General features: G+C 43.3%; 1 protein-coding gene across 5 annotated transcripts in view; it reads right to left on the minus strand.

Moving 5' to 3' along the window:
- Positions 1–27,144, minus strand: part of pemt (phosphatidylethanolamine N-methyltransferase) — a 94,043-nt gene that overhangs the window by 54,043 nt on the left and 12,856 nt on the right. For all 5 annotated transcript variants that reach the window (XM_029629140.2, XM_029629139.2, XM_029629138.2 and 2 more), the window contains exon 3: positions 1,001–1,116. In XM_029629140.2, coding sequence (XP_029485000.1) covers positions 1,001–1,116 — 116 coding nt within the window. The remainder of the gene's footprint in view (positions 1–1,000; positions 1,117–27,144) is intronic.

Raw genomic sequence — 27,144 nt, forward strand, 5'->3', positions numbered from 1 at the left:
GAGTAAGTCAGACAAGTAGCTCTCTATGAATGGATAGTTACTCCTCACAAACACAAACAGGAAAATACCAGAAGCAGTAAACTGTTGGTCATTCTGTCCAAATATGAACAGGAGCTTAAAGGTCCATTCATTTCAATGAAAGTTGTATATTTTCCAAAGAGCATTTTCCACTTCAATCATAACGGCCAACTATGCGAATGATTTGGAAAAAGAGTAGAGACAGTCACTTCTTGGGGAAACCCCTAAAGGTCTCTCCACTTTGTGCTAATACTATGTTTCATGTGATACTTGACAAAGATAGATATGGTATTAGCTATGACTTAAGATCACTTTGTCTTGGGAGCCACAGCTTTGAGCTACACTTGTACTCCAACATACTGCAGAAACATACAGCAATTTAGAACTCAAAATGTGCATTGCCACGACGGACATTCTGCAGCCGTCACAGGTCACCAGAACAAAAAGTTACCGTTGTACAGCCTTCAGCCATAAGACTGACCATAGGGTGGATTCCACACCACTGGTCACAGCGGACATTGAAGTGCGAAGAGTGTGACGAAGGAGAAGGCTGTTTTTCCCTTCACTATCAGAGATAAATACAACATAACCTTGATCTACTACCACTCACACAAACGCAAGTAACCCCCCCCCCCCCTCCCTGTCTTTAAAGTAAACAAGGAGGATAACAATCACCTGGAGGGAGGGAGAGAGAAAGCGAGCGAGTGAGAGCGCAGAGAGAGAGAGAGAGCGAGAGAGCGCAGAGAGAGAGAGCGGCAGAGAGAGAACTAGAGAGCGCAGAGAGAGAGTGAGAGAGTGCGGAAGAGAGAGAGTGAGAGAGTGCGGCAGAGAGAGAGTGAGAGAGTGCGGCAGAGAGAGAGCGCAGAGAGCCGCAGAGAGAGAGCGCAGCGAGAGGTGAGCGAGAGCTGGAGAAAGCGAGCAAGAGAGAGCGCAGAAAGCGCAAGTGCAGAGAGGCAGAGAGCGCAGAGAGATGGGCACCAACCTGTGGCTGCGGTAGACATTGAGGAGGATGATGAGGGTGCCTAGGCAGTAGCAGGCCAGATAGGGACCCCCAAACAGTCTGGTCAAACCTCTCGTACGATGCTCCCAACGCGCCACCTGCAACACAAGTTTTACTTCATGAATAAAGTGCCTTTTTGGTCACATAATATAACTAAATATGTAATATAACTAAAATAAAAAAAAGTATAGGTTCAACTTCATAACAAACATGTTTTCCCATCTCCAAAGATTAAATAAAAAAGGTGACAATTAAAATGACTGGGTTGACCGTAAGAGGGTGGACAATGTCACCTTAATAAATCTGCCATGAATCCACAAGTGACAGGGGGAATAGAAGATTGTTGTGTACAACAGGGAGTGGCAATTGAATGCAAGCTTAACACATGTCTAGCACATCTATGGGCAACAGGGTTGACGTGTCATGCTCGACAGTCAGTTTTCCACCACAAAACAGAAAATAAATAAATATATCTTCAGAAATGACTGTCAAAGCAAAACAATTACAGTGCCTTCAGAAAGTATTGATACCCCTTGATTTACTCCGCATTTTGTTGTGTTACAGCCTGAATTCAAAAAGGATCAACAAATTCTCACCCATCTGCACACAATACCCCCATAATGACAAAGTGAATGTTTAGAGATTTTTGCAAATTTATTTAAATGAAACACAGACATAACCCATTTACATAACTATTCCCACCACTGAGTCAATACATGTTAGAACATATTTTAAGTATATTTAAAATTACCTAAATTGGAACAATTTTAAATAAATGTAATGCATTTAATGTTCATTTTATTAGCATTTAAGTATATTAAATACATATAAAATCATCTAAATTAAGACACTTTTTGTACTTAAGTTTATTGTTATTATATTAGATAAAGAACAAAAAATATATAATATGAAATACAACTTATAAATTAGAAATATACTAAAATGGTATTTGAGTCAGAATTCCTGTATTTTCTTTACAAAAAAAAGTGCATTTATAATGCGTTTCATGTATACTTCTACAAATACCACTTCTACTCATTAACCACATTAGCTACTGTATTGAGCCATGTAAAGGTTACCTTTACAATTAACACTTTTGAGATATATGCACCATTGGGATTTCACACTTTAGTTGTTCACATACATTTTTGGTAATAATTGATCATTTAAAAAAAATGTGGAATATATATGTAATTAAAAGTACTACATTATTCAGTTCTAAAATGAATATGAAAAGATTTGAATAAGCCAAATATGAGAAACAATATCATATTATAAATCAAAACTTCAACTGCAGAAAATGATGCTGGGGAATAAGCCAATGTTTATTCACATGCATTTTTTTGAGTATGCTTCAAATATATTTTGTGGACATGTAAGTTAAATATGTTTTTGAAAGTATACTTAAGTATATTTTCTTGCAATATGAAAAAGTATACTCTCAGGAAGCATGTTCCTCAGCTGTGCAATATCATTGTCACCTTTCTCTGCACTCTTCTGAACAAGAATTCAGAAGGTACTTCAAAACTCATTGGCACTGAAACTACAGTGCCTTGCAAAAGTATTCATACCCCTTGGATTTATTCACACTTTGTTGTCCTACTGAAAGGGAAATTTGTATCCCAGTGTCTGTTGAAAAGCAGATTGAAATAGGTTTTCCTCTAGGAGTTTAACAATTCCGTTTCTTCTTATCATTAAAAACTCCCTAGTTGCAGTCTAAGGCACTGCGTTGCAGTGTTTGGGCGTTCGGGAGTCCCATAGGGCGGCGCACAATTGGTCCAGGGTCGTCCGGGTTAGGGGAGGGACATTATTTGGTTCATCGCACTCTAGCGACTCCTTGTGAGTCTTCAGTTAAACGGTGTTTCCTCCAACACATTGGTGCAGCTGGCTTCATGTTTTGGAGGACGCATGACTCGACTTTCTCCTCTCCCGAGCCCATTGGGGAGTTGCAGCGATGAGACAAAAATGTAACCACAAGATTGGGAGAAAAAGGGAGTAAAAAGGGAGTAAAAATGTGCAAACCCATAACAGGATGCAGCCACCATCATGCTAGAAAATATGAAGTGGTTCTTAGTGATGTGTTCTGGATTTGGATTTGTCCCAAAATAACACTTTGTATTCAGGACTTTAAAAATAAATGGCCACATTATTTGCAGTTTTACTTTAGTGTCTTATTGCAAATAGGATATTTTTTATTCTGTACAGGCTTCCTTCTTTTCACGCTGTCAATTAGGTTCATATTGTAGAGTAACTACAATATTGTAGAACATAACCAATATGGGGTATTGGTTTTAGTCCAGTGATAAAAAATCTCTCGATGTAATTCATTTTAAATTCAGGCTCTAGCACAACAAAATGTGGGAAAACGTCAATAGGTGAATACTTTCTGAAGGCACTGTATGTATGCAATAAGGCACTAAAGTAATACTGAACATTTTTTTATAATAATAATTATACACTTTTAGGCCTAAGTGCAAAGCCTTATGTTAGCGGCAAATCCAACAACACATCACTGAGTAACTACCTCCTTATTTTCAAGCATGGTAGTGGCTGCATCATGGTATGGGTATGCTTGACATTGGCAAAGACTGGGGAGTTTTTCAGGATGAAAAGACATTGGATGGTGCTTAGCACAGGCAAAATCCCAGAGGAAAACATGCGTCAGTCTGCTTTACAACTGACACTGGGAGAGGAATTCACCTTTCAGCAGGACAATAACCTACAACACAAGGTCAAATCTACACTGGAGTTGCTTACCAAGAAGACAATAAATGTTCCAGAGTGGCCACGTCACAGTTTTGACTTAAATCTGTCTGAAAATCTATGGCAAGACTTTAAAACTTCTGTTTAACCATGATCCCCAACACCTTGACAGAGCTTGAAGAATTATGAAAATAATAAAATGGGAAAATATTGCACAACACAGGTAGCTTATGAGACTTACTTACCCAAGACGACTGTTGTTGGTATTTCTAACATGTATTGACTCGGGGGGTGAATACTTATCTAACCAAGGTATATTAGCATTTAATTTTTCATCCATCTTTAGACAATGTTAGAATTTTCTTTCACTTTGATATTACAGAATATTTGCACCTTGTGTCTGGAACTCTACCGGAGGGATGCGACACCATACTTCCACGAGAAATTTCATCATGTAGTGTTCTGTCTCAGGCAGCGCTCCAGAATATCCCATAAGTGCTCAAATGGGTTTACATCCTCATCAAACCATTCAGTGACCACTCGTGCTCTGTGGATAGGGGCAATGTCATCCTATGGGGGCATAGCCATGGTATCCAAAATAATGCCCTGCCCAGCAATTTATACACGCCCCTAAGCATAATGGGATATTAATTGCTTAATTAACTCAGGAACCACATATGTATAGAAGTACCTGCCTTTACTTCCTTTTGTATCCCTCAATTACTAAGCATTTCCATTATTTTGGCAGTTAACTGTACCTTATATGCTTTATGACAGAAGGTACTATAAATACACAGGTAGATCAAAGCTTTACCACACTGTGTGAATGCATTCTGTGCCAGCACCATTCACAGATTCAATCAAGGCTTAGGTAACAGCCTGGACAGGCCACTCCATTCAGTTACTTACCACGGGTGTATTTCAGACAACAAGGTCCTGGCTTGTCTCTGATATGATGCATTAGGAGCTCTTAAATGTGTTTGTGTGGGCTCTATTACAGAGGTACTGGGTGTCTTAGTGGGTGCAGGCTCAGTCCCCCGGGGCCCGGTTCTCTGACAGGGCCTTAGAACCAGCCTAATCACCACATGAGATTCATGCCCCGTATTAATGCACGGCCGCGCTCCGTCCCTGTCCCCAGCCCAGGGAAACAGAGGGAACAGAACATGCCCTAATCACATGCATAACAGGCTACACATTAGAACTCCTCCTCCCCTCCTACAGCTATGCTATTTACTGTTTAACCATTTCAGAAAATGAAATTAGAGCATCTGTCTTAGATCTTCGATTAGATCCTATTTCTATCTCATCCGATCACACAGACTATACCAGAAATGTCAGCCTCGACAGTTAGTCTAGATGCACAGTTGATATATAACTAAACAACCAAAAGACAAAACCATTACTGTCTTGTCTAAAAAGCGATACTAATACCTTCTCCCCTGTCAAGGTGAACCTCATCTATAGCGCACCGTGGCCGTTGTTCCACTAGACATTTATATTTCAGTCATTTAGCAGATGCTCTTATCCAGAGCAACTTACAGGAAGCCCTGACTAGTCAAAGCCTTGGGGAAAATAATACATGCAGGGTGCAGAGAAAAGCCAGAGTTTAGAATTCTAGACAAAATGGTTATGAAACACACACACAGAGAGCGAGACAGAGAGACAGAGAGAGAGAGAGAGAGCAAGAGAGTGACCTTATCTCCACTCGACGAGACAGAAGAGCTGAATCCTATATTGAAATTCAACGCTACAAAACCAGCAGCAATGGTTTCCATGCAAACCGTTGTTTGTGCTCCTACAGTCTGACTCCACTGGCTATCGTGAGGACAAATGAGCTATGGAGAAAAACAAACTTTGCATTATTTGAGCAGGAGATCGAGACTATCAAATCGGTTATCCATCCATAATCATTTTAAATCAAGAGTGAAATCAGGAATCTAAAGCACTTTAATTCTAAATATACACCACTGGTCAAAAGTATGGACACACCTACTGATTCCACGGTTTTTCTTTATTTGTACTATTTTCTACATTGTAGAATATAGTGAAGACATCAAAACTATGAAATAACATACGGAATCTTGCAGTAGTAACCAAAAAAAAAAGTGTTAAACAAGTCCAAATATATTTTATATTTGAGATTCTACAAATAGCCACCCTTTGCCTTGATGACAGCTTTGCACACTCTTGGCATTCTCTCAAGCATCTTCATGAGGTCAATTAACAGGTGTGCCTTGTTAAAAGTACATTTTTGGAATTTCTTAACTTCTTAATGCATTTGAGCCAATCAGTTGTGTTGTGACAAGGTAGGGTTGGTATACAGAAGATAGCCCTATTTGGAAAATGAACAAGTCCATATTATGGCAAGAACAGCTCAACCAAGCAAAGAGAAAGTCTATGATTACTTTAAGACATGAAAGTCAACCAATGCGGAACATTTCAAGAACTTTGAAGGTTTCTTCAAGTGCAGTCGCAAAAACCATCAAGCGCTATGATGAAACTGGCTCTCATGAGGACCGCCACAGGAAAGGAAGACCCAGAGTTACCTCTGCTGCAGAGGATAAGTTCATTAGAGTTACCAGCCTCAGAAATTGCAGCCCAAATAAATGCTTCAGAGTTCAAGTAACAGACGCATCTTAACATCAACTGTTCATGGTCGAATTGCTGAAAAGAAACCAATACTAAAGGACACCAATAAGAAGAGACTTGGTTGGGTCAAGAAACACGAGCAATGGACATTACACCGGTGGAAATGTGTCATTTGGTCTGGAGTCCAAATTTGAGATTTTTGGTTCCAACCGCCGTATCTTTGTGAGACGCTGTGTGGGTGAACGGATGATCTCTGCATGTGTATTTCACACCATAAAGCATGGAGGAGATGTTATAGTGTGGGGGTCCTTTGCTGGTGACAATGTCTGTGATTTATTTAGAATTCAACGCACACTTAACCAGCATGGCAACCACAGATTTCTGAAGTCATACGCCATACCATCTGGTTTAGGCTTAGTGTGACAATCATTTGTTTTTCAACAGGACAATGACCCAACACACCTTCAGGCTGTGGAAGGGCTATTTGACCAAGAAGGAGAGTGATGGAGTGCTGCATCAGATGACCTGGCCTCCACAATCACCCGACCTCAACCCAATGGAGATGGTTGGGGATGAGTTGGACCGCAGAGTGGTCCAAGGACAAGCAGCCAACAAAAGTTCAGCATATGTGGGAACTCCTTCAAGACTGTTGGAAAAGTATTCCAGGGGAAGCTGGTTTTTTATTTCACCTTTATTTTAACCAGATAGGCCAGTTGAATACAAGTTCCCATTTACAACTGTGACCTGGCCAAGATAAAGCAAAGCAGTGCGACAAAAGCAAAGACAGAGTTACACATGGTATAAACAAACGTACAGTCAATAACACAACAGAAAAAGGCAATACATAGGCCAATAGTGGCGAAGTAATTACAATTTAGCAATTTACATAGTGATAGATGTGCAGATGAGAATGTGCAAGTAGAAATACTGGTGTGCAAAAGAGCAGAAAAACAAAAATAAAACAAATATGGGGATGAGGCAGGTAGTTGGTTGGCTGGGCTACTTACAGATCGGCTGTACACAGCTGCAGCAATCGGTAAGCTGCATTGACAGCTGATGCTTAAAGTTAGTGAGGGAGACATAAATCTCCAACGAATTTTTGCAATTCGTTCATTGGCAGCAGAGAACTGGAAGGAAAGGCAGCCAAAGCAGGTGTTGGCTTTGCAGATGACCAGTGAAATATGCCTGCCTGAGCGCGTGCTACGGGTGGGTATGCTATGGTGATTAGTGAGCTGAGATAAGGCGGAGACTTAGCAAAGACCTATAGATGACCTGGAGCCAGTGGGTTTGGCGACGAATATTTAGCGAGGACCAGCCAACCAGAGCAGTGGTGGGTAGTATATGGGGCTTTGGTGACAAAACGGATGGCACTGTGATAGACTGCATTGAATTTGCTGAGTAGAGTGTTGGAGGCTAATTTGTAAATGACATCGCTGAAGTCAAGAATCAGTAGGATAGTCAGTTTTACGAGGGTAAGTTTGGCAGCATGAGAGAAGGTGGCTTTGTTGCGAAATAGGAAGCCAAATCTAGATTTATGTTGCAGTAGTTTATGTGTTGGGGGGCTAGGGTCAGTTTGTTATATCTGGAGTACTTCTCCTGTCTTATCCGGTGTCCTGTCTGAATTTAAGTATGCTCTCTCTAATTCTCTCTCGGAGGACCTGAGCCCTAGGACCATGCCTCAGGACTACCTGGCATGATGACTCCTTGCTGTCCCCAGTCCACCTGGCCGTGCTGCTGCTCCAGTTTCAACTGTTCTGCCTGCGGCTATGGAATCCTGACCTGTTCACCGGATGTGCTACCTGTCCCAGACCTGCTGTTCTCAACTCTCTAGAGACAGCAGGAGTGGTAGAGATACTCTTAATGATCGGCTATGAAAAGCCAACTGACATTTACTCCCGAGGTGCTGACTTGCTGCACCCTCGACAACTACTGTGATTGTTATTATTTGACCATGCTGGTCATTTATGAACATTTGAACATCTTGGCCATGTTCAGTTATAATCTCCACCCGGCACAGCCAGAAGAGGACTGGCCACCCCTCATAGCCTGGTTCCTCTCTAGGTTTCTTCCTAGGTTTTGGCCTTTCTAGGGAGTTTTTCCTAGCCATCGTGCTTCTACACCTGCATTGCTTGCTGTTTGGGGTTTTAGGCTGGGTTTCTGTACAGCACTTTGAGATATCAGCTGATGTTCGAAGGGCTATGTAAATACATTTGATTTGATTTAACTTTGGATTGGAGATGCTTACTGTGAGTCTGGAAGGAGAGTTTACAGTCTAGCCAGACAGCTAGGTATTTATAGATGTCCACATATTCTAAGTCAGAACCGTCCAAAGTAGTGATGCGGGCGGGTGCAGGCAGTGATTGGTTGAAGAGCATGCATTTCATTTTACTAGCATTTCACCCTTTCATTAGTGAGTTCCAAATATCTCTAACTGTCGCCCCAGCGTGCGTTCTTTTATGCACGTGATGTTAGAAGGTTCTCTCCATTCCAGAATGTGATTGTTACGCAACAGTACATTTAATCCACTCTGCCCTCAAACCAAGGCATGCAGCCTGTTTTTATTTATAGGCTGTTTCAACTTCAATTTCAAATGATTTTCAAACAAGTTTTTATTTTCAGTTTGAATTGGGGTGTGTTCCGCCTCCTCATTCATTCACAGAAAAATTGTCATTTTTACTTCTGCGGACAATTCATTTTTGGGACATTTCTGACCCAGACAAAATTCCCCTACACACTTCCCAATTGTTTGCATGCATTCCAATTACTGCATAGATTGTAATGGGCACATATGTGCGTAAAATATTTTTTTTGTAGGTTGTACTGATTATGATGAGCTAAGATAATTCCAGCTGTGTGTATCCATGTTTGTTGACATACAATGCATTCTGGGTTTCAGGTAATCGTTTGTTGGACCAAAGATGTTATAACAAAATGAGGTGAGTAAGGGTTCACTCATTGTTTGAGGACTTCCGGAAATGAATGATGGGATGTCGACAATAGTGGACGACACCCCCCCTTTGAACATACTACTATAAACAGACCAAACTCATCTTGTCTCCTTTTATAATCTATGGTTTCTGTGAGGGAAACAAAAAGCATGGCAGCGCGCAGAAACTACCCATTGTCCGGATTTCTAGAGTGTTTTACTCAATTATTTCGATCAATGGTGAGCTTACCCGTGATGTGATTAATTATAGTCATTGCTATTAGCTAATTCATATTGTAGATTGTCAGCGAGAGTTATACAAATATGACCGCTTGTGTTACGTCAATCTTTCCTCAGTTAGCGCTAGGACAAATGTAGACTACATATTTTCTGGTTTGGATGATTGTGTTATGCTGTAGATACTTTTGTGAATGTCTGAAAATTGCATCCAAGAATAAACCTCACATTCGGGACATAACTTTGTAAGGACTGTGTTTGTGCAAAATGTTTCTGAAAAAAGTGTCGGCAGCTCAAATGCTGATTGTTGCATCATTCGAAACTGGCCGTTCTAAATAAGTGTTCTAATCACACCGGTTTGATCGTACGCTACAGGGACCACTGTAGAATGATCACACCCGTGTGTTGGTACGTGTGAAAAGGTTAACCTTTTTGGGATAGGGGGCAGCATTTTTACTTTTGGATGAATAGCGTGCCCAGAGTGAACTGCCTCCTACTCTGTCCCAGATGCTAATATATGCATAGTATTATTATTATTGTATAGAAAACACTCTGAAGTTTCTAAAACTGTTTGAATTATGTCTGTGAGTATAACAACTCATATGGCAGGCAAAAACCTGAGAAAAATCCAACCAGGAAGTGGGAAATCTGAGGTTTGTAGATTTTCAAAGCTTGGCCTACCGAATAAACAGTGTCTACGGAGTCAAGTTGCACTTCCTACGGCTTCCACTAGAAGTCAACCGTCTTTAGAAACTTATTTGAGGATTCTACTATAAAGGAGGGGCTCATGAGACCTGTTTGAGTCAGTGGTCTGGCAGAGTGCCTTGGTTTCATGACGCGCGGTCACGAGAGAGTTAGCTCTCGTTCCAGTGCTTTTCTTCAGACATAGGAATTCTCCAGTTGCAACCTTATTGATGATTTATGTTTCCAAAGATTGATTCCATACATCGTTTGACTTTCTATGACCTATAACGGAACCTTTCAAGTTTGTCTGGACGAAGTGCTCGCGCCTCATGAAGATGGATTACTGGGCTGAACACACTAACAACAAGTGGCTATTTGGACATAAATATTTCTCTCTGGCGGATATTTCTCTGGTTGGATTAGACTCTGAGCGCTGTTCTCAGATTATGCTTTTTCCGTAAAGTAAAAAAAAAAATCTGACACAGCGGTTGCATTAAGGAGAAGTCTATCGTTAAATTCTGTGAATAACACTTGTATCTTTTATCAATGTTTATTATGAGTATTTCTGCAAAATCACCGGATTTTTTGGAATCAAAAACATTACTGCACGTAACGCGCCAATGAAAACTGAGATTTTTGGATATAAATATGCACATTATCGAACAAAACATACTTGTATTGTGTAACATGAAGTCCTGTGAGTGTGATCTGATGAAGATCATCAAAGGATAGTGATTCATTTTATCTATACTTCTGCTTTTTGTGACTCCCATCTTTAGCTGGAAAAATGGCTGTGTTTTTTTGACTTGGCGATGATCTAACATAATCATATGTTGTGCTTTCGCTGCAAAGCATTTTTGAAAAAAGACACGATGGGTAGATTAACAAGAAGTTTATATTTAATTTGCTGTATTGAACTAGTTCATGTGTGAAACTTACATATTTAAAAAACAAAATATGAATTTCGCGCGCTGCCTTTTCAGCGGAATGTTGTCGAGGGGTTCCACTAGCGGAACACCTGCGCTAGAAAGGTTAAAAGCAGTTGGAGGCCACGGAAGGAGTGATGTATGGCGTTGAAGCTCATTTGGAGGTTTTTTGTTAACAGTGTCCAAAGAAGTTCCAGATGTATACAGAATGGTGTCGCATGTGTAAAGGTGGATCAAAGAATCACCCGCAGCAAGAGCGACATCATTGATATATACAGAGAAAAGTGCCGGGCCGAGAATTGAACCCTGTGGCACCCCCATAGAGACTGCTGATAAGAATATGGTGATTGACAGAGTCGAAAGCATTGGCTAGGTCGATGAAGACGGCTGCACAGTCCTGTCTTTTATCGATAGTGGTTATGATATCGTTTAGGACCTTGAGCGTGGCTGAGGTGCACCCGTGACCAGCTTAGAAACCAGATTGCATAGCGGAGAAGGTACGGTGGGATTCGAAATGGTCGGTGATCTGTTTGTTCACTTTGCTTTCAAAGACTTTAGAAAGGCAGGGCAGGATGGATATTGGTCTGTAACAGTTTGGGTCTAGAGTGTCTCCCCATTTGAAGAGGGGGAAGACAGTGGCCGCTTTCCAATCTTTAGGAATCTCAGACGATACGAAAGAGGTTGAACAGACCAATAATAGGGGTTGCAACAATGGTGGCAGATAATTTTAGGAAGAGAGGGTCCAGATTGTCTAGCCCAGCTGATTTGTAGGGATCCAGATTGTGCAGCTCTTTCAGAACATCAGCTGTCTGGATTTGGGCGAAGGCTTGGGCCAGTTGCTGAGGGGGGTGCAGAGCTGTTTACCGGGGTTGGGGTAGCCAGGTGGAAAGCATGGCCAGCCATAGAGAAACGCTTTTTGAAATTCTCGATTATCGTGGATTTATCCGTGGGGACAGTGTTTCCTAGCCTCAGTGCAGTGGGCAGCTGGAAGGAGGTATTCTTATTCTCCATGGACTTTACAGTGTCTAAAACATTTTGTAATTAGTGCTGCAGGATGCAAATTTCTGTTTGAAAACACTAGCCTTTGCTTTCCTAACTGACTGTGTGTATTGGTTCCTGACTTCCCTGAACATGTGCATATCGCAGGCACTATTTGATGATAGTGCAGTACGCCACAGGGTGTTTTTGTGCTGGTCAAGGGCAGTCAAGTCTTGAGGGAACCAAGGGTTATATCTGTTCTTAGTTATACATTTTTTGAAAGGGGCATGCTTATTTAAGATGGTGAGGAAGGCACTTTTGAAGAACAACCAGGCATCCTCTACTGACGGGATGAGGTCAATATCCTTCCAGAATACCCGGGCCAGGTCGATTAGAAAGGCCTACTCGCATTAGTGTTTTAGGGAGCGTTTGACAGTGATGAGGGGTGGTCGTTTGACCGCGGACCCATAACGGATGCAGGCAATGAGGCAGTGATCGCTGAGATCCTGGTTGAAAACAGCAGTGGTGTATTTAGAGTGCAAGTTGGTCAGGATGATATCTATGAGGGTGCCCATGTTTACGAATTTGGGGTTGTACCTGGTAGGTTATTTGATCATTTGTGTGAGATTGAAGGCATCTAGCTTAGATTGTAGGATGGCTGGGGTGTTAAGCATATCCCAATTTAGGTCACCTAGCAGTATGAACTCTTGACGATAAATGGGGGGCAATCAATTCACATACGGTGTCCAGGGCACAGCTGGCAGCAGGGGGGGGGTCTATAACAAGAGGCAACAGTGAGTGACTTATTTCTGGAGATATGGATTTTTAAAAGTAGAAGCTCGAATTGTTTGGGCACAGACCTGGATAGTATGACAGAACTCTGCAGGCTCTCTCTACAGTAGATTGCAATTCCTCCCCCTTTAGCAGTTCTGTCTTGACGGAAAATGTTGTAATTGGGGATGGACATTTCTGAATTCCTGGTAGCCTTCCTAAGCCAGGATTCAGACACGGCTAGGACATCAGGGTTGGCGGAGTGTGCTAAAGCAGTGAATAAAGCAAACTCAGGGAGAAGGCTTCTGATGTTAACATGCATGAACCCAAGGCTTTTACGGTTACAGAAGTCAGCAAATGAGAGCGCCTGGGGATACACAGAGCCTGGGTTAACACATCTTAGGGCTAGGGCCCTTTTTTAAGAGTTTCCACCTGACTGATGTGCCCAAAGTAAACTGCCTGTTAGTCAGGCCCAGAAGCCATGATATGCATATAATTAGCATCATTGGATATACATTTTAAAATAAGGTATGAGACAAAACACAATTGATATGGTAGCCGAAAATCCAAAGACAAACCAAAACGGAAATACTTTTTTTTTCATGCTCTTTCAATGGAAAGCTATGGGTCCTATGTAATTTCGGCTCCCAGATTGCAATTCCTATGGCTTCCAGGACACGTCAACAGTCTTTTTTCAAGGTTTCAGGCTTGTTTCTTCCAAAAAACGAGGAAGAATTTTGAGTTTTGGTACCGGGAGTCACAGTTGGATATTAATCTGTGGGCGAGCGAGGAAGAGGACACGCTCTTGCTAATTTTCCTTTTCTATTGATCATACTTCTTTCTGTAGGACATATTATAGTTGATTTACATTTTAGGGTACCTGAGGATTAAATAGAAATGTAATTTGACTTCTTTTAACAAAGTTTAGCAGTAGCTTTTTGGATTCCTTTGTCTGCTTTTTGAACGAGTGGATTACTGAAATCAACGGCGCCAACTAAACAGACTTTTGGGGATATAAAGAAGGATTTTATCTAACAAAACAACCATCTATGTTGTAGCTGGGACCCTTGGTTTTGCAAACAGTGGAAGATTTTCAGAAAGTAAATGATTATTTTATCGCCATTTGTGATTTTATGAAGCCTGTGCTGGTTGAAAAATATGTTGATGTGGGGCGCCGTCCTTAAACATTCGCATGGTATGCTTTCGCTGTAAAGCCTATTGTAAATCGGACAATGCAGGTAGATTACAATAATTTAAGATTTTAACCGATATAAGATACTTGTATGTTCAGAAATGTTTAATATTACAATTATTTATTTGAATTGCGCGCCCTCCAATTTCACCGGATGTTGTCAACAGGTGTCCAGTTGACAGGACGCCTAGCCCTAAGAATTAACCTCTACATCACCAGAGGAACAGAGGAGGAGTAGGATGAGGGTACGGCTAAAGGATTTAAGAACTGGTCATCTAGGGCTTTGGGAACAGAGAATAAAAGGAGCAGATTTCTGGGCTTGGTAGGATAGATTCAGGGAATAGTGTACAGACAAGGGAATGGTAGGGTGTGAGTACAGTGGGGGTAAACCTAGGCATTGAGTAACAATGAGAGAGGTTGCATCTCTGGAGGTGTTAGTTAAGCTAGGTGCAGTCTCCGCATGTGTGGGGTGGGGGTGGGACAAGGGGCTATCTGAGGCATGTTGAGCAGGACTAGGGGCTCCACAGTAAAATAAAACAATGAGAGCTGCCCTAAACAACAGTATACAAGGCATACTGACAGAGAGAGGCATAAAGCAATCACAAGTGTTGATTGGAAGAGCTAAGACCACGGGTGAGACAACAATGGGTAAACAGCTAAGACAACGACGGGTAAATGGCGATACATGGGCAGTGAGGGTCAGTTAGCTACACACAGGGCCTGAGTTCCAGGCTGAGGCCAACAGATAAAAAAAAATAAAGTACCGTGTTAATGAACAGTCCAGCAGGCATCAGCTGTGTAGCCATGTGATTATAGGGTCCAATGAGCAGCAATAGATGAAACAGGGAGCCGTTCCGTAGTCAATTGCTACGCTAGGTGAGAGGGAGACAGTTTTCATGAAGCTAGCGGGCTGGGGCTAGCAGATGGATCTTCACCACATCCACAAAGCAGAGGCCGGTTGAGAGCACGTCGGCCAAATTACGTCAGCAGATCAGCAGACCAGTAATGATGGATCGGCGGGGCTCCGTATCGACAAAGGGTCCAGGCCAAATTGGCAAGAGAGGCATTGTAGTTGGTGTACTTCGCTTGCTAGCCGGGAGATGGGCCTAACTCGAGGCTAACTGGTGCATGCTTCTGGACAAGGGTGTTAGCCACAATAGCAGCTAGCTAGCTGTGAAGATCCGGTGCAATGGTCCAGAGCTTGCGGCAGGAATCCGGTGATGTAGTGGAAAAAAAGTAGCTGTCCGATATGCTCAGGGCTGATATCGCACTGTGCAGACTGGCAGGTATTATCCGGGCTAAAGTGGCTGGTGTCCGTGCTAAAGGTAAAGGCCGCTAGCAGTGGCTAACAATGACTACATAGCTAGTAGCTAATTAGCTGGCTAGCTTCTGATGGAGGTTCCAGTTATTAGGTCTAAAAAATATCAGATTCGTACCACATTGTGCGAGGCGGGTTGCAGGAAGGTATATTTACTTCGAAAATGGAAAAAAAGAGATTGTAATATAATTAAATGTATACCAGAAAAATGAAAAAGACTGAATATTTACATGGGACAAAAACAAATACGTCTTACTGCTGCGCCATCTTGATTGAGAGAATGCCAAGAGTGTGCAAAGCTGTCATCAAAGCAAAGGGTGACTATTTGAAGAATCGAAAATCTATTGTGATTTGTTTAACACTTTTTTTGTTACTACATGATTCCATGTGTTATTTCATAGTTTAGATGTCTTCACTATTTTTCTACAATGTATAAAATTGTAAAAATAAAGAAAAACTCTTGAATGTGTAGGTGTTCTCAAACTTTTGACCGGTAGTGTAAGTAATGCAGATTCTCAAAATCTCCGAACACTTATTTATTTCACCTTTATTTAACCAGGTAGGCAAGTTGAGAACAAGTTCTCATTTGCAACTGTGACCTGGCCAAGATAAAGCATAGCAGTTTGACACATACAACAACACAGAGTTACACCAGGAATAAACAAAACATACAGTCAATAATACAGTAGAAAAAGTCTATATACAGTGAGTGCAAATTAGGTTTTGAATTAATGAACACCTGGGTTGGGCATTGAGGCTACCATATTGAATCTGGCCTTTAACATCGTCTTGTTTATCCAGGTGAATTCCTAATTCATAGGAAACCCCGAAAAAACAGTCTAGCACTAAACCACCTGCAGCTGGTTGTAGGACATATGAATGGTAAGTAAAAATGCATACAGTGGTTCGTCCTTTGTGGCGTACCTCGGCGCAGCTTACATGGTGCCACAGAATTCTGTGCGAATTAATTACTTAAAAATCATACAAATGTGATTCTCTGGATTTTTGTTTAAGATTCCATCTCTCACAGTTGAAGTGTACCTATGATAAAAATTACAGACCTCTACATGCTTTGTAAGTAGGAAAACCTGCAAAATCGGCAGTGTATCAAATACTTGTTCTCCCCACTGTATATATTTTTTATTGCAGGAAATTGGCTGTAAAACACAAGATGGGGGCGTGAAAAAGGTTCTTGCCCGGACCGACGCCAACGGGCTGACCATGGTCATTGCCACGACGCCGCCACGCCCACCACTTAAGCCCCTTTTTGAGCCAGGAAAAAAACCTGTGGGTGTGGGTGTGCATGCATGTGTGGCTGGGTTCGGAGCTAACTGTAAAAAACGTGAGTGTACACACACACGCTCCATAGCTGTCATATCCAAAGGAACGCTAAACATCCGAGCTAATAAATTAGGCTAAATATAACTAATTACGTTTAAATGTAAGATAAGATCATAGTGGCCCAATTATATGCAAAGGGCTGTATGGTGCAGCAGCTCATAAGAATATCATTTTGTGATTGTGATTGCATTTTTGGACTTTAAAATTAATGGTATATTAAATTGATTACTGCAGATTATAATTTCTAAATGCCTTGTGAGATCAATTGTTGTATCCCATAAAACCCCAAAATATAAGCTTGTTTACCCCATAACTATAATCTAAATAATAACTCAAATCTAAAAACACTGTATAGTCTCAAAACATGGTTAAAACTATCATTTTGATCTCATGGATAGTCAGACAGCGGTATGAATGCAAGGACTATGAATTTGAGAGTGATTACATTTCTCCAGCCCCATCCCTCAGCTACATATCAAAACAATAGCGGGGTAGTCACAATCTTGTTGTTTGAACTGCAGATTGCCCCATTAAATTCAACAATAATCTCAATGTCCCTGGTCCACTTGACAGTCTGAAGTAGTAACAAAGTAACCTTGGTAATAATAACATTAATAGATTGTTATGTCGGCAGCCAATGGAAAGACATGGAGTAGCTACCATCTAAGATGAAGAGTTGCCCAATGTTGCTTTATAGTGAAAATTCAGAATTCAAACTTTTACATTCAGACGAGCACAGGTGGAACCTTGAATCCCAGACTACTACACGTGAGGCTTCATGCAGAATCCCCATCATGTTTCTCTTCACTTTGTTTCACATGTTTTGCTTCCATTGAAATGAAAAGTAATCTTACTTCCTTTCTATTCCACCCTGTAAAACATATTTTTATTATTTATTTTTTACCTGCCCAAAATGTTCAGTACATCTCCCTGCTAGACTTTTATTATATTGTGGTTCTCCTCTCATCCCTTCACCCCTCTTTTCTTATCCTTTGTCAGCTAGTTCTGCTAAGCTCCTTTCATTCTTGCTGACTCATGGTCTGGTTGATTGTTCTGGGCTGTGGCCATCAGGCCAACTCGGGCACTCAATAAAACACCCGAGGGGTGAAAAGGGGTCCTTCGGCCCTGATGGCTAATGGGCTGGCACCCATTCTACATCAGTTGCATTTTCCACCTCTAGGCCTGAGAGGCTGCTTATTAAAACAGGCATAGGAGTGAGGCACCGGTGGTGTTGGTGAGTGTGAAAGGTGGATGGGAGCGAGGTTTGATTGCAGTTTTTCACAAACATTGTTTCCCCTTCAACACCGCTTGATAACTCCAATGCAACCACCGCCGCCCACCAACTTACATCAAGCCTCCTCATTCACCTCAGAGAATGAGTGAAAACTGTCATGTCAAAAACTCAACAAGGGTCTGTATGCTATTGTGTTAGGGAGGTGTTGGGCGCTGTGTGGGTGAAAAGGCATACGGTACCAGAGTGCATGTTGCCATTTCAGAATCCAGTGTATAAATGAAGAGGGTCTTTTAGGGTGATGTATTGTTTAAATATTTTGCATTACTCATCTCATATGTACAGCTGAAGTCAGAAGTTTACATACACCTTAGCCAATGTGAGCGTACCAAGTAATTAGGCGTCACTCTAAAGCGGGAAGGTGGAATAAACGAGTCAGGAAAAAGGTTTTTCTGATTGAACACGGTTCTCTATTGAGAGTATTTTGTCAACAAAAACATTCAAACATAATCAATGAAAAATCTTCCAAGGAAAAACACACATCTTCTTCTCCAGATGAAACAAGAACACAATAGGATAATCTTTAAACTACAACAAACATAAATCACGGTTTTGTCACCGTCTTAGTGGTTCTTTCAGCACAGCTTCTCTCTCTCGGTGGCCATCTTCCAGAGATAGTTTCCCCTCTCTCTTCTGGTTCCATTCTCTCTTTTATAGGGGAAGGAGAGTATCTCATTAGTACCGTCAGCTGTGCTTAATTGACTCTGGTTACCTTGTCTCCCAGGCTCTGTTGGGCAACTATCCATGAGCCCAGCCTGCCCTCTAGTGGTCCGTCCACACCAAATACATTTAAAACTTTGTTTTCCACAATTCCTGACATGTAATCAAGGCAAACATTTCCTGTCTTAGGTCAGTTAGGATCACAACTTTACTTTAAGAATGTGAAATATCAGAACAATAGTAGAGAGAATGATTTATTTCAGCTTTTATTTCTCTCATCACATTCCCAGTGGATCAGAAGTTCACATACACTCAATTATTATTTGGTAGCATTGCCTTTAAATTGTTGAACTTGGGTCAAATGTTTTGGGTAGCCTTCCACAAGCTTCCCACAATAAGTTGGGTACATTTTTGCCCATTCCTCCTGACAGAGCTGGTGTAACTGAGTCAGGTTAGTAGGCCTCCTTGCAAGCACATGCTTATCAGTTCTGCCAACAAATTTTCTGTGGGATTGAGGTCAGGGCTTTGTGATGGCCACTCCAATACCTTGACTGTGTTGTCCTTAAGCCATTTTGCCACAACTTCGGAAGTATGCTTGTGTTCATTGTCCATTTGGAAGACCCATTTGTGACCAAGCATTAACTTCCTGACCTATGTCTTGAGATGTTGCTTCAATAGATCCACATAATCTTCCATCCTCATGATGCCATTTATTTTGTGAAGTGCACGAGTCCCTCCTGCAGTAAAGCACCCCCGCAACATGATGCTTAACGGTTGGGATGGTGTTCTTCAGCTTGCAAGCCTCCCACTTTTTCCTCCAAACATAACGGTGGTCATTATGGCTAAACAGTTCTATTTTAGTTTCATCAGACATGAGGACATTTCTTCAAAAAGTACGATCTTTGTCCCCATGTGCAGTTGCAAACTGTAGTCTGGCTTTCTGATGGTGGTTTTGGAGCAGTGGCTTCTTCCTTGCTGATCGGCCTTTCAGGTTATGTCGATATAGGACTAGTTTTACTGTGGATATATATACTTTTATACCAGTTTCCTCCAGCATCTTCACAAGGTCCTTTGCTGTTGTTCTGGGATTGATTTACACTTGACGCACCAAAGTACATTTATCTCTAGGAGACAGAACGCATCTCCTTCCTGAGCGGTATGATGGCTGCTTGGTCCTATGGTGATTATACTTGCATACTACAGTTTGTACAAATGAACGTGGTACCTTCAGGCGTTTGGAAATTGCTCCCAAGGATGAACCAGACATGTGGAGGTCTACAATTGTTTTCTGAGGTCTTGGCTGATATACTAACTGTATATACTATATTCTATCCTACTGTGTCTTAGTCTATGCCACTCTGACATTGCTAGTCCAAATATTTATATATTCTTAATTCCATTCCTTTAACTTTAGATTGTGTGTATTGTTAGATATTACTGCCCTGTTGGAGCTAGAAACAAAAGCATTTCGCTACACCCGCAATAACATCTGCTAAACACGTGTATGCGGCCAATCAAATTTGATATCTTTCATTGACTGTACAGGAGCCGTGTGCAGCATGTGCAGGAGCAGTTCGAGCTTCAACTTGGTGGGAGAAGCTGTGCTGTTACTGTGTGGCAGCGTTTCACAAACTCGGTCCTGCGGACCTTAAGGGGTGCACGTTTTGGTTTTTGCCCTAGCACTACACAGCTGATTCAAATAATCAAATCATGATGATTAGTTGAATCAGCTGGGTAGTGCTCAGGGAAAAAACAAAAATGTGCACTTGGGGTCCCGGGGACAGAGTTTGGGAAAACCCTGTTGCATTTCAGTGTAGAAAGTCATTTTGGTGCAAAGGGCAACATCGTCTAATGCTAGGTCGTGAATCTAGCTTGGTTGACATTGTAACTTGAGTGTAATATTATTATTTTCACCTTTATTTAACCAGGTAAGCTAGTTGAGAACAAGTTCTCATTTGCAACTGCAAATTCGACACATACAAAAACACAGAGTTACACATGGAATAAACAAACATACAATCAATAATAGAGTACAAAAAAAGTCTATATACAGTATGTGCAAATGAGGTTGGATAAGGGAGGTAAGGTAATAAATAGTCTATGGTGGCGAACTAATTACTATATAGTAATTAAACACTGGAATGGTAAAATGTGCAGAAGATGCATGTGAAAGTAGAGATACTGGGGTGCAAAGGAGCAAGATAAATAAAATACAGTATGGGGATGAGGTAGTTGGATGGGCTGTTTACAGATGGGCTATGTACAGGTGCAGTGTCTGTGAGCTGCTCTGACAGCTGGTGCTTAAAGGTAGTGAGGGAGATATGGGTCTCCAGCTTCAGTGATTTTTGCAGTTCAATCCAGTCAGTCATCGGCAGCAGAGAACTGGAAGGAGAGGGGCCCAAAGGAAGAATTGGTTTTGGGGGTGACTAGTGAGATATACCTGCTGGAGCGCGTGCTATGGGTGGGTGCTGCTATGATTACCAGTGAGCTGAGATAAGGCGGGGCTTTACCTAGCAGAGACTTGTAGATGACCTGGAGCCAGTGGGTTTGGCGATGAGTATGAAGCGAGGGCCAGCCAACGAGACCGTACAGGTTCCAGTGGTGGGTAGTATATGGGGCTTTGGTGACAAAATGGATGGCACTGTGATAGACTACATCCAATTTGTTGAGTAGAGTGTTGGAGGCTATTTTGTAAATGACATCGCCAAAGTCGAGGATCGGTAGGATGGTCAGTTTTACGAGGGTGTGTTTGGCAGCATGAGTGAAGGATGCTTTGTTGCGAAATAGGAAGCCAATTCTAGATTTAATTTGGATTGGAGATGCTTAATATGAGTCTGGAAGGAGAATTTACAGTCTAACCAGACTGTTACGGATACAGTTATCCTGTGTGTGTGTGTATCCTGTGTGTGTTTCTTTTCACTCCTTCTCCCCTCACAGGTGAAAACCATCACTCCCCAATCAGTCAACAATCAATCATCAATCAGAAGACACACCTCCTCCTATTTCCTACCCTATCACAGTTCCTTCCCCATGGTTTAAAAACCCCATCATTTGTTTGCTCTAGAGCAATCTCTCGCAATCTCTCTGTAAATGCCATGTCTGTAGGTCTCTGTGTTTCACTCTCGCTTTGTGTCTTAACCTCTCTTTTGTTTGAGCACCTCCATAGCACTTTGTCATCACCTGTGAGTATTGTTTTTGGTTATGGTGTTTGTTTGTTTGTGGGAAAAGGGGGAAACCAAGACAAGTCGCCCATGGGCATACACTACCCGTAGGTGAACTTTGTTAAATACACTAGTTAGAACTGGGCGGACCACCCACTGTATTTTTGGTTAGTTAGTTAGCTCTCTGCACAGACCATACAAACGCTCCACACCGCGTGGCCGCGGCCACCCTAATCTGGTGGTCCCAGCGCGCACGACCCACGTGGAGTTCCAGGTCTCCGGTAGCCTCTGGAACTGCCGATCTGCGGCCAACAAGGCAGAGTTCATCTCCGCCTATGTCTCCCTCCAGTCCCTCGACTTCTTGGCACTGACGGAAACATGGATCACCACAGACAACACTGCTACTCCTACTGCTCTCTCTTTGTCTGCCCACGTGTTCTCGCACACCCCGAGAGCTTCTGGTCAGCGGGGTGGTGGCACCGGGATCCTCATCTCTCCCAAGTGGTCATTCTCTCTTTCTCCCCTTACCCATCTGTCTATCGCCTCCTTTGAATTCCATGCTGTCACAGTTACCAGCCCTTTCAAGCTTAACATCCTTATCATTTATCGCCCTCCAGGTTCCCTCGGAGAGTTCATCAATGAGCTTGATGCCTTGATAAGCTCCTTTCCTGAGGACGGCTCACCTCTCACAGTTCTGGGCGACTTTAACCTCCCCACGCCTACCTTTGACTCATTCCTCTCTGCCTCCTTCTTTCCACTCCTCTCCTCTTTTGACCTCACCCTCTCACCTTCCCCCTACTCACAAGGCAGGAAATACGCTCGACCTCATCTTTACTAGATGCTGTTCTTCCACTAACCTCGTTGCAACTCCCCTCCAAGTCTCCGACCACTACCTTGTATCCTTTTCCCTCTCGCTCTCATCCAACACTTCCCACACTGCCCCTACTCGGATGGTATCGCGCCGTCCCAACCTTCGCTCTCTCTCCCCCCTACTCTCTCCTCTTCCATCCTATCGTCTCTTCCCTCTGCTCAAACCTTCTCCAACCTATCTCCTGATTCTGCCTCCTCAACCCTCCTCTCCTCCCTTTCTGCATCCTTTGACTCTCTATGTCCCCTATCCTCCAGGCCGGCTCGGTCCTCCCCTCCCGCTCCGTGGCTCGGCGACTCATTGCGAGCTCACAGAACAGGGCTCCGGGCAGCCGAGCGGAAATGGAGGAAAACTCGCCTCCCTGCGGACCTGACATCCTTTCACTCCCTCCTCTCTACATTTTCCTCTTCTCTCTCTGCTGCTAAAGCCACTTTCTACCACTCTAAATTCCAAGCATCTGCCTCTAACCCTAGGAAGCTCTTTGCAACCTTCTCCTCCCTCCTGAATCCTCCTCCCCCTCCCCCCTCCTCCCTCTCTGCAGATGACTTCGTCAACCATTTTGAAAAAGAAGGTCGACGACATCCGATCCTCGTTTGCTAAGTCAACGACACCGCTGGTTCTGCTCACACTGCCCTACCCTGTGCTCTGACCTCTTTCTCCCCTCTCTCTCCAGATGAAATCTCGCGTCTTGTGACGGCCGGCCGCCCAACAACCTGCCCGCTTGACCCTATCCCCTCCTCTCTTCTCCAGACCATTTCCGGAGACCTTCTCCCTTACCTCGCTCATCAACTCATCCCTGACCGCTGGCTACGTCCCTTCCGTCTTCAAGAGAGCGAGAGTTGCACCCCTTCTGAAAAAACCTACTCTCGATCCCTCCGATGTCAACAACTACAGACCAGTATCCCTTCTTTCTTTTCTCTCCAAAACTCTTGAACGTGCCGTCCTTGGCCAGCTCTCCCGCTATCTCTCTCAGAATGACCTTCTTGATCCTAATCAGTCAGGTTTCAAGACTAGTCATTCAACTGAGACTGCTCTTCTCTGTATCACGGAGGCGCTCCGCACTGCTAAAGCTAACTCTCTCTCCTCTGCTCTCATCCTTCTAGACCTATCGGCTGCCTTCGATACTGTGAACCACCAGATCCTCCTCTCCACCCTCTCCGAGTTGGGCATCTCGGCGCGGCCCACGCTTGGATTGCGTCCTACCTGACAGGTCGCTCCTACCAGGTGGCGTGGCGAGAATCCGTCTCCACACCACGTGCTCTCACCACTGGTGTCCCCCAGGGCTCTGTTCTAGGCCCTCTCCTATTCTCGCTATACACCAAGTCACTTGGCTCTGTCATAACCTCACATGGTCTCTCCTATCATTGCTATGCAGACGACACACAATTAATCTTCTCCTTTCCCCCTTCTGATGACCAGGTGGCGAATCGCATCTCTGCATGTCTGGCAGACATATCCGTGTGGATGACGGATCACCACCTCAAGCTGAACCTCGGCAAGACGGAGCTGCTCTTCCTCCCGGGGAAGGACTGCCCGTTCCATGATCTCGCCATCACGGTTGACAACTCCATTGTGTCCTCCTCCCAGAGCGCTAAGAACCTTGGCGTGATCCTGGACAACACCCTGTCGTTCTCAACTAACATCAAGGCGGTGGCCCGTTCCTGTAGGTTCATGCTCTACAACATCCGCAGAGTACGACCCTGCCTCACACAGGAAGCGGCGCAGGTCCTAATCCAGGCACTTGTCATCTCCCGTCTGGATTACTGCAACTCGCTGTTGGCTGGGCTCCTGCCTGTGCCATTAAACCCCTACAACTCATCCAGAACGCCGCAGCCCGTCTGGTGTTCAACCTTCCCAAGTTCTCTCACGTCACCCCGCTCCTCCGCTCCCTCCACTGGCTTCCAGTTGAAGCTCGCATCCGCTACAAGACCATGGTGCTTGCCTACGGAGCTGTGAGGGGAACGGCACCTCAGTACCTCCAGGCTCTGATCAGGCCCTACACCCAAACAAGGGCACTGCGTTCATCCACCTCTGGCCTGCTCGCCTCCCTACCACTGAGGAAATACAGTTCCCGCTCAGCCCAGTCAAAACTGTTCGCTGCTCTGGCCCCCAATGGTGGAACAAACTCCCTCACGACGCCAGGACAGCGGAGTCAATCACCACCTTCCGGAGACACCTGAAACCCCACCTCTTTAAGGAATACCTAGGATAGGATAAAGTAATCCCTCTCACCCCCCCTCCCCCTGAAAAGATTTAGATGCACTACTGTTCCACTGGAGGTCATAAGGTGAATGCACCAATTTGTAAGTCGCTCTGGATAAGAGCGTCTGCTAAATGACTTAAATGTAAATGTCTAGCTTAGGGGTGTTTTTGAATACTTATTGTTTCTTTCCTTGGGTCCAGCTCAGCCCCTTTTCCTGCTCCCCCCATTACCGTGTGTTTATAAATAAACCTAGAGTTTGACGGTAGATTTCTGTTGTCGTGGTTATTTCGTGCACACTTTTACTTTGTCACAATAATAATTTGCATGAGTTATGTTACGGGTCTCATTACCATCCCCCCCTAGACTGTCGGGCCAAAAGGGATTCGTAACACAGACACCTAGGTATTTGTAGTTGTCCACATATTCTAAGTCAGAACTGTCCAGAGTAGTGATGCTGGACGGGCGGGCGGGTAGCGATCGGTTGAAGAGCATGCATTTAGTTTTACTTGCATTTAAGAGCAGTTGGAGGCCACGGAAGGGCAGTTGTCTGGAGGTTAGTTAACACAATGCAGAATGGTGTCGTCTGTGTAGAGGTGGATCAGAGAATCACCAGCAGCGAGAGCGACATCATTGATGTATACAGAGAAGAGAGTCGGCCCGAGAATTGAACCCTGTGGCACCCCCATAGAGACTGCCAGAGGTCCGAACAACAGGCCCTCCAATTTTACACACTGAACTCTGTAGTTGGTGAACCAAGCGAAGCAATCATTTTGAGAAACCAAGGCTGTTGAGTCTGCCAATAAGAATGTTGTGATTGACAGAGTCAAAAGCCTATTCGATGAATACGGCTGAACAGTACTGCCTTTTATCGGTGGCGGTTATGATATCATTTAGGACCTTGAGCATGGCTGAGGTGCACCCATGACCAGCTCTGAAACCAGATTGCATAGCGGAGTAGTTACGGTGGGATTCAAACTGGTTGGTAATCTGTTTGTTAACATGGCTTTTGAATACCTTAGAAAGGCAGTGTAGGATAGATATAAGTCTGTAGCAGTTTGGGTCTAGAGTGTCTCCCCCTTTGAAGAAGGGGATGACCGCGGCAACTTTCCAATCTATGGTAATCTCAGACGATAAAAAATAGAGGTTGTGAGAGAGTGTAATCAGTATTGTGTAATCTGGTTGACGTTAGCGCCACCAGCTAGCCATAGAGTCAGAGAGATAAGAAGGAAGAAGAGGGACAGGCTGACCCTGCCATTACCTCAATGTCAACATGGCTGACTGAGCCCGCTGCAGAGGAACGTAAGGGGTAGGGCGGGCACACAGTCCTGTTCAGACCTTGAGGCTGAGCTGCTTCAAATCTCATGAACCACCAACCTGCTAACTATCATTTCTCCTCTGCAATGATCAATCATGGTCACAGTGATTGCCTTGAGTGCACACACCTAGTTACTCAGGTCATTATCAAATCACTGATTAAAAAGAACGAAAACCAAGAGTAAATGGACACAGCCATTGAGGACCAGCGCTGAAATATCTCACTGAGCTCACTTCCCTTCTCTGCACAGCTAGAACACACAAACTTGTCTCAAGTCTATGGGTGCAACCCATGTCTGGGGCACAAATAAATATTGGACGCAGCTATGGTGGGACTAGCTAACTCATGTCTGACTACAACAATGTACTAACTGTGAAACACATTCGACACCTTGTAGAGTCCATGCCTCGACGAATTGAGGTGGTTCGGGGGGCAAAGGGGGGGTGCAACTCAATATTAGGAAGGTGTTCCTAATATTTTGTGCACTCAGCAAATGATATAGACTAAGGCAACAGCCAAAGGGTATTCAAACAAACCCTATACAGGTGTCAAATCCTCCATGTACATTCACAATTTTTACAAGTGCTCAGAATATTTTGCTTTCAATTAAAGGCCAGTGGACATTTATAGGCTAAAGAAATGTTGGGTAAGATGTTTGTGAAAAGAAGCTCTACCCTTTCCTCTGAAATTATATAAAAAGATCTATTGAAAAGCCTCTATTGAATAGAGTTTTTATTTTCCCCTTTCCCGCAGACCCACTTGAATGCTTTTAGGTTATTCTCACAGAGAGAGAGAGAGGACACATGCTGTACCAATTCAATAGAATTCTATACTGGTCTCTCACAGTCAGAACATCTCAAGTTGGTTTATATTTCTCTATATCTGTCTCCCTTAGTCTCTACTTATGGTGAGTTTTGCAGACTTTGTTTCATGTGTTAAGATTTTCTGAACAACAGATATGAA

This window comes from Oncorhynchus nerka, linkage group LG23 (assembly GCF_034236695.1).
Source record: "Oncorhynchus nerka isolate Pitt River linkage group LG23, Oner_Uvic_2.0, whole genome shotgun sequence".
NCBI classification, from domain to species: Eukaryota; Metazoa; Chordata; class Actinopteri; order Salmoniformes; family Salmonidae; genus Oncorhynchus; species Oncorhynchus nerka.